The 13,918-nt window shown below is 43.2% G+C and overlaps 1 protein-coding gene across 1 annotated transcript in view; it reads right to left on the minus strand.

The window, feature by feature from the left end:
- Positions 1–13,918, minus strand: part of COL4A4 (collagen type IV alpha 4 chain) — a 98,493-nt gene that overhangs the window by 14,749 nt on the left and 69,826 nt on the right. The window contains exons 37-42 of the mRNA XM_040982775.1: positions 9,444–9,515; positions 8,235–8,363; positions 8,033–8,146; positions 6,675–6,830; positions 3,293–3,400; positions 2,334–2,342 (exon numbers count right to left, since the gene is read on the minus strand). Of these exons, the coding sequence (XP_040838709.1) occupies positions 2,334–2,342; positions 3,293–3,400; positions 6,675–6,830; positions 8,033–8,146; positions 8,235–8,363; positions 9,444–9,515 (588 nt within the window). The remainder of the gene's footprint in view (positions 1–2,333; positions 2,343–3,292; positions 3,401–6,674; positions 6,831–8,032; positions 8,147–8,234; positions 8,364–9,443; positions 9,516–13,918) is intronic.

Below are 13,918 nucleotides of genomic sequence, written 5' to 3' on the forward strand. Positions count from 1 at the left end.
CAGTGCTATGCCGATCCGAAGCCAGGAGCCTCTTCCAGGTCTCCCACGTGGGTGCAGGGTCCCAAAGCTTTGGGCCGTCCTCGACTGCTTTCCCGGGCCACAGGCAGGGAGCTGGAAGGAAAGCGGGGCTGCCGGGACTAGAACTGGCACCCACATGGGATCCCGGGCGTGCAAGATGAGGACCCCAACCACTGGGCTACCTCACCGGGCCCCTATCTGTATATTTTTAAACTCCCCAGCTGATTTCAGTGTCAGCTGGAGCAGAGCACACTGTACACCTGCTGGTCTGACACCCACACAGCCTTGGTAGGAAGCGGAGTTCCTGCATCAGCGGGCTGAGATGGGTCCAGCACTAGCACGTTCTACCTGTTCACAGGGAAAGCCGTGGTTACTTATCAGGGAACCCTACTCTGGGAACTGCTGCTTTAAAGGTTTGTCCATTTCCCCTTTGTAGTATTCAGGTCTTAAAAATATCATTGGGTCACCCTGCAAACATCGCAGAAGGGATCAAAAATAGCAACACAGAACAATAAGGTAGGCTTAGACTTCTTGGAAGTTATACTGCAAATCAGGCCATATCCTAGGTGCTTTATATTTAAATTCTATCAATAAGATTGTGTATATGTGCTGGAGAACCCACTTCTTAGCATGAGGCAGGTTAAGCCACTGCCTACCACACCAGCAGTCCATATGGGTGCTGGTTTGAGTACTGACTGATGTGTTTCACTTTGGTCCTTGCAGCCACACGGGCAATCTGAATGGATTTCCAGGCTACTAGCTGCTGTCTGACCCAACCCTGGGCCTTGAGGCCTTTGGGGAAGTGAACCAACAGATGGATGATCAACTGGTCTGCCTGTCTCCCACTCTCATCTATCTCTCTATGGCTCTGTCTCTCTCCTATGTAATCCTACCTTTCAAATAAATACATAAGTAAATATTTAAAGAAAGATAAGTGAGTTATCTATGATCATACAGCTATTATCTAGATTAAAACTCAGAGAATTTTGCCTGTTCCAAAACCCATGCACTTAAACATTCTCTCGTATGGTCTCAAGAACTCTGAATGTCTGCGTGGTGAACTCTAAAAAATGAAATGTTTTACAACATACCATAGAATTAGTTATGGTTCTTTAAAAGATTCATATACACGTGCAGACAAATTTCAAGCATAGCAATGACACAGGAAGAAAATTATAGAAAAGTATGCCATAACCACAAACTGTTAGTCCATATAGTCCTTCCTTAATATACTGGTGAAAAATAAATTTTAAATCCATAAGCCATTTGGAATTTAACTGCTTATAAAAATACAATATGAAATCATTACCATCCCTGGGCCAGACATAACTTCACAGTGTGTCTAGCTGAATATAAGACATGTGTTTTCCACTGAATGGGGTCTTGAGAGAGACACCTGCCAACACTTCCTACTTCACCTGATTGGGCTGAGGCTTCCCCAGTGCTTGGGTGACAACAGAGAAGTAGAACCAGGGTCAAGTGGCTGATTCTTCATATTTAGAATTTCAAAGGGACACTCAATCGACTTTCTCCATTCAATCACCGCATCAAACATGTAACTTTCATCTTTAAATGTGGAAAATTGTGGGATTTAATTTTTTATTTCGACTTTTTAAAATTCTTAATAAACCAGAAGCTAAAAGCAAGGGGCCAAAGGCTGCCTTGTAAAGGTTTGCAAAGTCATACCCAGTTGTCTATATTCAGGGCATTTCATTATGGAAGATAATGGATGCCCGGGAAGAACAAATGCAGGCACCGACAAGTTTTCTTCTTTTGAGAAACACTTCTTTCTCTCTCTCTCTGCAAATGTTAGAACCAAAATAATAGATTGCATTTGTATTTCAGTGTGTGTAAAGGAAACCTTTTTTTTGAGCACATAGAGCAATTTGCTCTTTGACGATGGGCATAAGGGAGTGATGTCCTTCCTCAAGACTGGGTGGTGCAACCCAGAATTTCTCTTAGGGATGCCCTGTATTTCCGTGGTATAATTTCTAAAAGGGATTACATTGATATGCGGTACAGCATTCGTCAGAGAAAGCACTCATACTTTATGCCCAAATTCAAATTCTGGAAGCTGAACACTGTAGACACTCTTGCCTTGACAATCTATAACGAGGCTCAGCATTGGGTCACTCTAATATGAGGTTACTATGTCAGCATCGAAGAAGCAAACGCATTAACACCCAAGATCATTGTGGCAGCCCACTGGTTTAAAAATGTAAGGAACTTTGGTTCATGAAACTGCTGGAAAAGCAAACACAGAAACGATCAGAAACAAGTTTTCAGGGAAATAATGGTTTTTATGCCATGCTTACCTCTGGGACCTGGGGAGATCCAAAGCCACGCACATCAAGACCATTCAATGATTCCCATGCGGTGGAAAGAGATTTTAAATGTGTGAATCAGGACAAACATAAACTAGATTGGGAGCTAAAATAACAGTTTGGGACACAAGCAATGGCAAGTAGAATGACAGCCTCTGATTTACATAAAAAGTCCGCATCAATGTGACTGACAGGAAAAGCTATGATTTTGCACTAATGGAGTTCTCATCAGCAGACAGACTTGAAATGAAAGTCTCTTGAGAAATGTAAGATTCTTTTTTGATTTCCATAGGAAATATGTTCTAAATTAATGTCTATAGGAGTTCTAGTCATTTAAAAGCTCCTGGAATTTCCATATTAATGCACAAATTTGTATAGGTTATCCACTGAAAAGAAATATAAAAGGAATAGGGTGCAAATCCTTTGTCTCGTTGCACTGTAATCCATCACAAAGCAGTGCGGACTATTCTTTGGACTGCAGTATTATTCTGGAGATAGCAAAATAGTCTGAACTGACGTCACATCGATAGAGTTACACCGAAGAGCTTTAACCCTCATAAGACTGACTGACTTTACAGAAAAAGTTCAGCAAAACATCTGGGAAAAATCAATGGAAATTCAGGGATAGGAAGTGAAAATACAGTTCTAAAAGACAAGAATCAAATTAGGCTAAATCTTTCTGTATGAATAAACACATATTTCTTTCCCTTAGACTTAGTTTTATTTAAAATCAACTCAATTTTCCAACTTATTCTGATAGTAACTATGAGTTTACCAAACATGGAACACTGAAAGACAACCTGGAATACACTCTTCACGTGAGAAGAGCTTAACGGATAAGAACTTGCTGATACTTTCAGAACAATTGTCTACTTTCTAAAAGATGACCAACGTACCACTGTGCTGTTTGTAGATGGCCTGGCAGAGATCCCCAATCATTAGCCACTTACCTGGAGGCCCTCTGAATCCTCTTCTACCTGGAGGTCCAGGTAAACCTTTCTCTCCAGGTAGCCCTTGGGGACCAGAGGGCCCTTGCATCCCTGGAAACCCGATGGGTCCTAAAAGAAACAGAAAAAGGAAGAACCTGGACTGTAGCAGTAAAAAGTTAGTGATGATTTGGCTGGCTGACTTCAGGGGTTCCCTCCAGTGAAAAGGCAGAGTACCACGGAGCCTCACTGTTCTCCATCAGGCTGCGCAGTTTCTCAAATCTGCACATTCAAAAGGACTAAGGGACGTAGGTCCAAGATCGTACTAAACCCGAGTTAGAATGAAAAGGTCTGTAATCCTGAATCTTCTCTGGAGATGGTCAAGGGACTGGATGTGGTAGGGAAAACAAAGAAAGTGACTTCACTGTCTGGGAACAAAGGGTTTCCTTGCACAAGTGCACGGCATGCTCCTTGCTCTCTTGGTCTCAGGCACATGAACCACACCTCCCTCCTACTCGGTGCTCCTTCTCTTCCACATCCATTGAGTCCTTCCTGGAATCCCAACCCAAGTCAGGCTGCTTCTTGATGCTTTAAAGCACTAAACTGGGTTCACAGTCAATAGTTTCTTCAGAGTGAATGCCTGCCTTCCTCCTGGAAACTCCGCACTGAGTACAGACTGAGATGCTGTTTAAATCCATCCAAGGCATCCCTTCAAGAAAATTCTCACTTTGTAAGATAAAAGGAAAACCAAGGAAACCCCTCACTCTATAGTAAAGGACAGTTTGGCCCTTGTAAACCTCTAGAGTGGAAGTTGAGTAGCATGGCTGGTATTCCCCCTGTTTTTTTATAATCCCCTGTGTATTCTTGGGCAGGTCACGTGTGATAGCTTGTTACATGAGTGACATGGCAAGCATTCTCTTAGTTCTGAAGTGTAAATCAGTTGGAGACTCTTTCCCTGGAGAACAACCAGGGAGAAAGAGAACTGGCAGCCAATCACTTCTTCCTGCCTCATAGTGACTGGAGGGCTCACATCTTGCCCACCTCCGAGGTTGAACACGTGGAAGCCCATTTACCTGCAGGTGTAAACCACATTTGCTAGCAAGGATGAAGAGCACTGCTCCGTACTGCGGGACAGGCCAGGCCAGAGATACAATTTACACTATGACTACAGGAGCCTTATAGGGATTTTTTTTCAGGGTTAGAATAACTCTGTTTTACTTTTATGAGTAAAGGTCTTAATCAAAAGTCAATTTTAAAATCTGATCTCCAAGTAAACTGCTTTTTAAGATTTTGATTTTAACTTTGAGTTCCACAATTCTACACATACACATGCATGTGTATGTAATATGTGTCACACAATTTATCACTTTCACCATGTTTTTCTTAAGATTTTTCTTTTCCATGATGCAGATTTCTAAGGATTGGAGATCAGCCCTCCTGCCCTTCCTTGTTCCCTATATCCCCTCCTGTTACTTGTCCCAAGTCATTACAATGGTACAATTACTCATTTCACTGTTACGAGCTTCATGTGTTACAAGTGTCATGGCATGGCATAGGTCTAGAATAATGAGGAAAATATTGTAATGTGATATTTCCCAAACATTTTTCCTTATTTCCTACTGGCTTCAGAAGACAGGCAAAGTGTACATTATTTTGCAAACTTCAACCAGTTGTTTCTCAAATCCCACAAGCTTATTTATGGAATAAGGAAGTTAAATAGGCAATAAATTTCAATGAAACGATCCACAAACATAACAATTCTGTAAACATAACAATTCTCTGATTCTACTGACCCAGACTAGCGCCACTAAATATTAGCAGCTGGATAAAAATCAATGAACTATTTTAACCTTCAATAATAGGGCAATTCAGTAATGAGTAATATAAGCAATATAAATTTCACTAATGTAAGAAACCAAAGTTGGCAGTCTAAATCAGTTTGAATAATCCAGTGTAGACGAGCCTAAACACATGTGACTAGTTGGTGCCTGAAATGTGGCCAGCGCTGACAGGGTTGTGTTTGTCAAATAAATCCCAGATTTCACAGGTAGGAATTGGTGGCTCATTTGAGAAACAAAGTTTGTCCAGTCAGCTCAGGCATGTCATTGACTTCAGTGACAATTTTAAACTAACTGTATGTTAAGATAATATTGTATATTTTGTAAAATTAGATAAAATAGAAATAAAAGTAAGGTTTTCTTTCTTAGAAAGTTATTTTTATTTGAAAGGCCATTAAATGGATAGGCTAGAGAAAGACAGAGAGATCTTCCGTCAGCTGGTTCTCTCCCCAAATTGCGACAATGGCCAGAGCTGAGCGAATCTGAAGTTAGGTGCTTTTTCTGGGTCTCCCACATGGATGCAGGGTCAAGGACTTGAGCCATCCTTCACTGCTCCCCCAGCTCTAAGCCACGAGCTGAATCAAAACTACAGCAGCTGAGACTCCAACTAGTGCCCAAATGGGATACAAACACCACAGGTAGAAGATTGGCTTACTGCATCACAGCATTGGCCCCTAACTTTTCTGTTTTCTTTGTTTTGCATTCCCCAAATGGCTGCAATGGCTGAGACTGAACAAGAACAGAGTCAGAGGCAGGAATCAGGAGCTTCTTCCAGATCTACATGGTCCAAGGACTAGAGCCATCTTCTTCTGTATCCCCAGGTGCATTACCAAGGAGCTGGATCAGAGGTGTAGTGGCTGGGATTTGATCTGGTGCCCATATGGAATGTGACACTGTAGGCAGTAGCTTAACTCAGTATGCCACAGTGCCGGTCCCATTTTTTTTTTTTTTTTTTTTACTTTCTAGGGGAAAACATTGGCTGTTACAGTTAAGACATTCCTGAGGACTTTTGCATTCCATATCTGGGTTTGATCATGGCTCCAGTTGCAGTTCCAGCTTCCTGCTAATACACACCCAGGGAAGCATAAGGTGATGGCTCAAGTACTTGGGCACCTGCCCCAACGCATGCAAGACCTGGGCTGAATTTCAGTTCCCTGCCTCCAATCTGACCCATCCCTGGCTATTATAAAAATCTGGGCAATGTATCAACAAATGGAATATCCATTTCTTTCTCTATTTTTGCCTTTCAGATATAAACAAACAAAACTAAAATTTAATTGAAAACCTTATAGCCAAATTTTAAAATTATTTTAAATTATGGTTTGTTCAGTTTGGGTCTAATGGCATATCACAAGGATTATTAGGGATTAAATATGAACTTCTCTTCCTTTTCTTTGTCCAACTTCTACCAAATTTGAGGTCTCTAGGAAATTCAGGCCATTATGAAGAAGTAGTCACTGTTGACAATGGAAGCAGAAATGGCATCATGCAGGTGCGGTATCCCAGGAACCCCAGGTGAGATAACAAATGTCATCAGGTGCTGTGTATTGAACAGCTTGCATGCATACCTTTCTGGCCATCTTGTCCATCACATCCTGGATGGCCTATGCATCCCGGAGGGCCTGGTGGGCCTGGGTCACCTGGTGGCCCTGGCATACCACACTCTCCTGGCTCTCCTTTCAGAAGATCCACGCTTCCCGGGGGTCCTGGAGGCCCGGGTTCTCCTGACCACAGGGAAGAAGCAAAAATATTATTTCAATCAAAAACAAAAGTATACACCAACTTTTTAAGAACTTGCTTAGAAAGATAATGCATTGGTATGAATGAATCAGTCATGTCTGAGATCAACAGAGACTGTCTCATAAAGCTCAGGCTGAAAAAATCATGTAGAGAAGGCATAAGCAACCATGAAGGCAAAATGTGCTGAGCTAAGCAATCTTTCCTTTCAGAGCCACTCCTTTTGGAAAGTAGCAGTTTAGGGCATTCATTTGCGTTGCAATCTCACTACTGTAAGAAGATGGATGAATAGATGAAAAGAGGGAAGGAAAGAGGGAGGTAGGAAGAGAGAGAGGTAAGGAGGCTGGTTAAATGGATAGAAGATGAATGAATGCGACTTTTGAGAAAATACAGTTTTTGTCAAAGAAATGTTCTTTCAAATTTATAATCCTATTTGAAAACAACCATCTATATATAAGAATAAATTGATCCTAATTTAGCTCCTATTCACTTTCTATACTTACTAACACAATATTATTGCTTTACTATTTCTCAGTAAACAATACTTCCTGAATTTGCCAAAGATTCGAAGGTGATGGGTGAACCTCTGTACAACTTTGTCTCTTTCCTCCACTAGGAACCTCTAGAATTGGTTGTGTGTATCAAGCAAACCAAGGTACCGAGCCAAGCTCTTCCCCTAATTTCCAAACCAGCTCTGGTCTAACTCTACTTTCTCAGCTTGGTAATTACTTCTGAAATGTTGCCTTGTCAAAATTCATCTCAGAGCAGTGATGAAAGGAACACCAAGTACTGTTGATGTCACATGCTAGAGACTATTTCTGTGTATGTGGCAGGCCTGGATCCTATTGTGGACCATGGGACCAGTTCATAAGTGCAAGAGATAACATTGCCTCCTGTCAGCCACTCCCAAATCCCAGTGGTCAGCAACAGATGGGCAATGGGGAACACTTGCTCTAAGCCAGAGTTGGTATGCATGCAGAGCTCGTCTGACAGAATGGACACAGAAGAGGTGGTGAGGTGAACTACATTCCAGGCCTGGAAACCCACATGCCCCCAAGTAGACCTCACTTACACAGCAGATGGAACTGCTCTACTGCCTCTGCCTGGCTATTCTCTGGCCCTGTATTCCTGTAGGGCTGGTATTGTCTAAAGGAGCATAGTCAACCCTTGCCAAGATGTTCTCTCTTACCTCTTGGGCCATCAGGGCCAGAAAATCCCTGATCTCCAGGAGGACCTGGGTCGGGAATGTCACCCATAAGAGCTCTTCCTTTGGCACCCACAGGACCAGGTGGTCCTGGTCTCCCTGGAAAGGGAAGCAGTCAGACATTAGCCCAGTTTCATTTGGAAGCTTTGGTTAAGTTGGGACGGGGGCAACACATACTGCTTCTTACCTGGGAGGCCTGGAGGACCTCTTTCACCAGAAGGGCCTGGAGGAGAACTCCCTGGGCTGCCAGGGTCTCCACGCTCCCCTTTGAGTCCAGGTGTTCCCACTGGACCAGGTGGACCCATTTCATGCAAGCCTTCAGGGGGAAGAACAGCATTAATAGTCCATCTCTCCTTTCGCTATCCCCCCATGGCACTTCCCAGCAGGAGTGTGGCAGAGAAGTGACTGCTGCAAGGAGCCCCATTGCTATGGTGAGGCTGCAAATGGCCCAGACTGTTACTGAGTTGCCACTTCTGGCTTATGACTTGCCAGCCACAGGCTTGATTTCATTTGTGACTATTTCCCAGATTTATAAAAAGCATCTCAGTAACAACACCAACTCTACAATGAGTACAGTGAAAACAAAAAGGATACACCAATCAATACTTATGGATAAACTGCTTGGAAATCTGAGTCAGAAGCTGGCATAATTACAACAGTTGTATACTTTTCGGTAAAGAAATAGTGCCCCTGAATTTTTGGAAGAGGCACGTATTTAATCATACTATCTAGAAGGACTATGGAAGGATTTCTAAGTTACCTATATTATATCTCGAGCTTCCAAACTGTGCCAAGATTTCATCTGTCTCCAACAATACAGTCAAACTTAACTAAACAATTCAACCTTCTCCAAAAGCACTCAGATATGCATGTTGTTTGTTAGTCAGCTATATTTGTGAGAAAAATAACACAGCACATGCAATTAACAGAACAATCTAAAAGTCAGTTACTGAAGACTAGCCAATTCGTGGCATTAAAAATAGCAGCAAATTGTTCAGGTAATTTGTTTTAGCAGCAGCCATAAAAGGATCAGAAAAATACTCATTAGACCCATGTGGTTGTCTAAAGCATCGCGGCACTTAAAACAATATCAAAATGCTGAAACCCTGCTCATTTGTCACTCATAACATTTTGAAATCTGCCTCCACTTAGGTCATTATTCAGAGAAGCGGCACCAACAAAAGATATTCCTTAAATAAGGTTTTTCACATGTTCTTCATAGAAATCAGACGCAGTGCTGAAGACAGTGCTAATCCCAAGCCTCGAATCTAAGCCACGTTTTGGGTTTCAACTCCCTGATCCCAGCTCTGGTGACGTAGTAGCGAGAAGGAAGATCCGACTTTATCTCAGGTTCCAGTAATTGAAGCTGAGGCACCTGCAAATAATTTGTTCTTACCTGAAGCACCTTTGGTTCCTTTCTGTCCCTTCAGCCCATGCAGGCCATCCAAGCCAGGAGACCCAGTGGGACCTGGAACAGAAAACAGGCATGTAATACTAAAGGGAATTGCAGCTGCTGACGCTCAGGCACCGCCCTGCCGAGGTGAGCTGATGGGGCAGGAGGACAGATATCCCCAGCTGCACATCATTAGGAGAGCAGGAATCCAGGCCAATGGTGATTTAAGACATTCGTTTGATAGATTCCTGCCAAGACAACTTAATGCATATTTGGCTTTATGACCATATCATGACCAGATATAGTCGGAAATGACTGAATTTTGATGTAGGAGGTGACTTTTGATTTGATAAGAAAATCATCCTAAATGAGGCGTAAAGCTAGATGAGAACAAATCTATGCCTCCTACATTCCAGACTTGGGGTCTTTTCTCTCCCCCAGGGTCTGTGTGTTTTAATTTCTTCAGAATCTAGCATGCATATATCTCAAGACAAAGCACACAGTGGCACACTGAGGATCACTTGCCCCTTTCTATTTTTATTTTAAGCATTGTGCTGCTCAGGAATCTTTGGGACATTAATGATGTCCCCTTACTTCAAGCCAGCACTATGTATACTTTAGATGGAGATCTTTTTCCATGAATAACCTGTGTGTTTGACTTTCCATATGACAGTCTTTTCTTTTTTTTCCCTTTTTTTAAAAAGATTTATTTATTTTTTTTCTTTTTATTGGAAAGGCAGATATACAGAGAGGAGAGACAGAGAGGAAGATCTTCTGTCCGATGATTCACTCCCCAAGTGAGCGCAACGGGCCGATACTATGCCAATTTGGCCAATCCGAAGCCAGGAGCCTCTTCTGGGTCTCCCACGCGGGTGCAGGGTCCCAAAGCTTTGGGCCACCCTTGACTGCTTTCCCGGACCACAGGCAGGGAGCTGGAAGGGAAGCGGGGCTGCCGGGATTAGAACCGGCGCCCATATGGGATCCCGGGCGTGCAAGGCAAGAACCTTAACCACTGCGCCACCGCGCTGGGCCTGACAGTCTTTTCAAATGAGTGTTTCCTAACTGAGCTGGAGAGGGAACAGGGGGTTAGGAGTTGTCAAGGGGAGAAGAGACAGGAGAGAAGAAGGGAAGTAGGCAGGAATGTTCCAGAGCACTCTTAGAGTGCTGAGACCTCCGCATGATGCTTTCCCCCATGTCCTGACCCACTGATTGGTTGTGGGAAATGAATCGTTTTGCTGTTCCTGATCACATCAGTGATCTTCACCTAAGACCGAGAACACTTTGGTACACAGCCACTCGCATAGCCACTAAGTTGGGGATGATGGATCTCAACTTTGGGATCATGACACTGTAAACCTATATGACTGAACACACATAAAATGTCCCTCACTTATCCCATGACACATAGTATTCTTCTGATTATATTCACTGCATTAACACGCTCAGCTCACGTTACATGACAGTCACACTTCTGGGTGACCGGGTTCCCCACTTAAGGGTAAGCTGGAATGCAAACCAGACTCTCCTAGTCTTTTCTATCCCCACACCTATCCTAGTTCCTGCACACACAGTAGGTGTACAATAAGAATTTAGTGAGAAAATGTGGGAATAAGAGAGTAAGGGATGGAAGGAGAGCAGAAAGTGACATAATGGTATGGACAGCAATTTCTGCCAGCCAATCACATACTCCTAGGCTAAAGTTGTAGGGACAGATGCAATTTAGAGAAGTTACAGTATCGTTTTGTATGTGCAATCCAAGTTGTAATTTTTATCTATTCACTAAACCAAATCCTCTGTGGACTTCCTATTAAAAGAAACAAGTAAGTGGAGTCCACTCTATTTGTCATCAGCACGTGACAGTCACACTTGTTAGTCTCTGTTTAAGTTCTAAACTTTGGAAGGACTCAGATAATGTCCACTCTCTTGTGCCTCAAATGGGGGCCTAGATCCTCATTTTTCCTAAATGCATTATTTATCTCCTGACCACGTTTAACAGTGCTGGCTTAGTATACTTTCCAATCTTCCTTCCTATTTTCACGAGCCAATATTTTTAGCTTGCACCGAAAGAACACAGAGACCTTCTTGCTCTGCCAAATCTGGATATTTACCACAATCTATCTGGGAAGATAATAAATTTATTGAGACCACTTCACTATTTCTACATGTTTTGATCCCCAGATTTAGCCACCAAAATTGATGGCTCTGGGGACTTGGCTAAGGGTGGAGCATCCCAGCTGCTGCCAACTCTGTATTGTCACATCCACACATTCAAATCCGGGCTTGTCACAGTCCCAGCCCCTCACCATTGTTGAACTGGCCGACCCTTCTCTGACCCATTGTTATCTTCCTAAATTGAATACAGTTACATCTGGGTAGGGCTTTCAGGGTAATATTTCCTTTTCACTGAAAGCTTTTTATCAATCCCATCTCTAAATCAGAAAGTTGTTCATGTGTGAAATATATACAGTGCAGATGAGGAGCCATCGGGCTAACAAAGCAGATTCCTGAGTAGTGAGAGATTTCTACTCACCTCCGCTACTCCTCTTCCTAACAGCCATGAACAGAGGCTGCATCACGCCACACACACACACACACACACACGGCGTGCACAGCCGTGACCGGACGCTGCGTCGTGCCACACGCACACACACAGTGTGCACAGCCGTGAACAGAGGCTGCGTCATGGCATACACACACACAACGTGAACAGCCGTGACCGGACGCTGCATCGTGCCACACACACACGGTGTGCACAGCCGTGAACAGAGGCTGCGTCATGCCACACGCGCACACACACACACGGCGTGCACAGCCGTGACTGGACGCTACATCATGCCATACGCACACACATACACACACGCACACAGCGTGCACAGCCGTGACCGGACGCTGCATCGTGCCACATGCACACACACGGCGTGCACAGCCGTGAACAGAGGCTGTGTCATGCCACACGCGCACACACACACATGGCGTGCACAGCCGTGACCGGAGGCTGCGTCGTTCCACACGCACACATGGCGTGCACAGCCGTGAATGGAGGCTACATCGCGCCATGCGCAAGAGGGCGTGTAGCCGGGGAATCCAGTCTCCAGTCCAGCTATTGTGTGGTTTTCATCTGGGTTAGCAAGCAGGCTTCCTGGTACTGGATTCTGGCTCTCAGGTTGTGTTTTTGTTCCAAAAACTCCAGTAACCTTCCTATGGCTTCATACAGTTCCTCCCTGTGTGCCTGGGGCTTGCCTGTATTCACCCTGAAAGTTGTATGTCCTGAGAAACCCTTTCCAGAATGACAGGTGGTCATTATGATTTGAAAATAGATAAGATGGAGGAGACTTTCATGACAATAAATAATGGTTGCAAATTATGAAATCAAAAATCATTCTGAAATAAGATTTTTTAGCATAAACTCCTCCAAGGGGCATCAGATATGGTTTGCTAGTGCACAGAGCTTTAGCTTGCAAATGTATGTCATGTCAGGTGCTGACAAGACAATGCAGGGCGCGAGACAGACAATCCAAGCAATTACATCCAGTGTGGTGAGCACTTGGGGAGTGGGGAAGGAGGGGAACAGTCTAGTTGTACAAAGGGGGAGAACATTGCCATGATCTTCATAGCTCTGAGGGACATGCCATTTCATTTCTGATACAAGACATACGAGGTGCTTTTTTCTTAGAAGTCTTACTTGTCACATGCCAAGATATCCAAGTCATTTTTTTCACCCTACTGTCATGCGACAGACAATTTTCTTTAGATTTCCATCATTTTAGTCACATGAATGCCCAGCTAGGAATTGAGCATTCTCCTTTGAGAGGGCATAAGTATGTAAAGACTTAAATATAGTATCCAAGTCATTTTTAACACATGTTTTAAGTTAAAGTTTAAATCTGATTGAACACAAGCAGGACTCAGAACCATAAAGCCAAGTGCTAGCAGAGCAAACAGCTTGGAGTTCAGCAGCCGGTTTGTTCAAACAAGATAACCAAGTTCCCCTGACTTAGAGCATATTTCAAATATTTGGTTTCTCAGTTCAAAGTGTTTCTGCTGGAGTGTAGTTCATTTTTATATCAGCATGATAAACTGCAACACTGGATTTACATTGTAGATGGTTTAATTTTAGGAATGCATTTCATTGTTGGGTTGTTTTTTCTAAGACTGAGCTGTTTGTAGTGAAACAGTGTCACTTAATGGTCAGGAAGCCCCACTGCAGTGTCTAGTTCTGGAACACATGGGTCTATGCAATCACTTCCCTAATTTTCTCTTCTTAATAAGCTCATTCCTCCACAGCACAGAATTAGTATGCAATTGAGATTGTGGGTTTATTCCCTACCTTCTCTTCTTAATAAGCTCAATCCTCTGCAGCACGAAATGAGAATGCAATTAACTTTTTGAGTAATTTTTGGTAGATCACACTCATTAGTTGTTACGTTTTTCATACTACATCGTACTAAAGGCATGTGATAAATGCAAAAAGGAATCAA

Source organism: Ochotona curzoniae, unplaced genomic scaffold (genome assembly GCF_017591425.1).
Source record: "Ochotona curzoniae isolate NIBS_2020 unplaced genomic scaffold, NIBS_Ocur_1.0 contig_3643, whole genome shotgun sequence".
NCBI lineage: Eukaryota > Metazoa > Chordata > Mammalia > Lagomorpha > Ochotonidae > Ochotona > Ochotona curzoniae.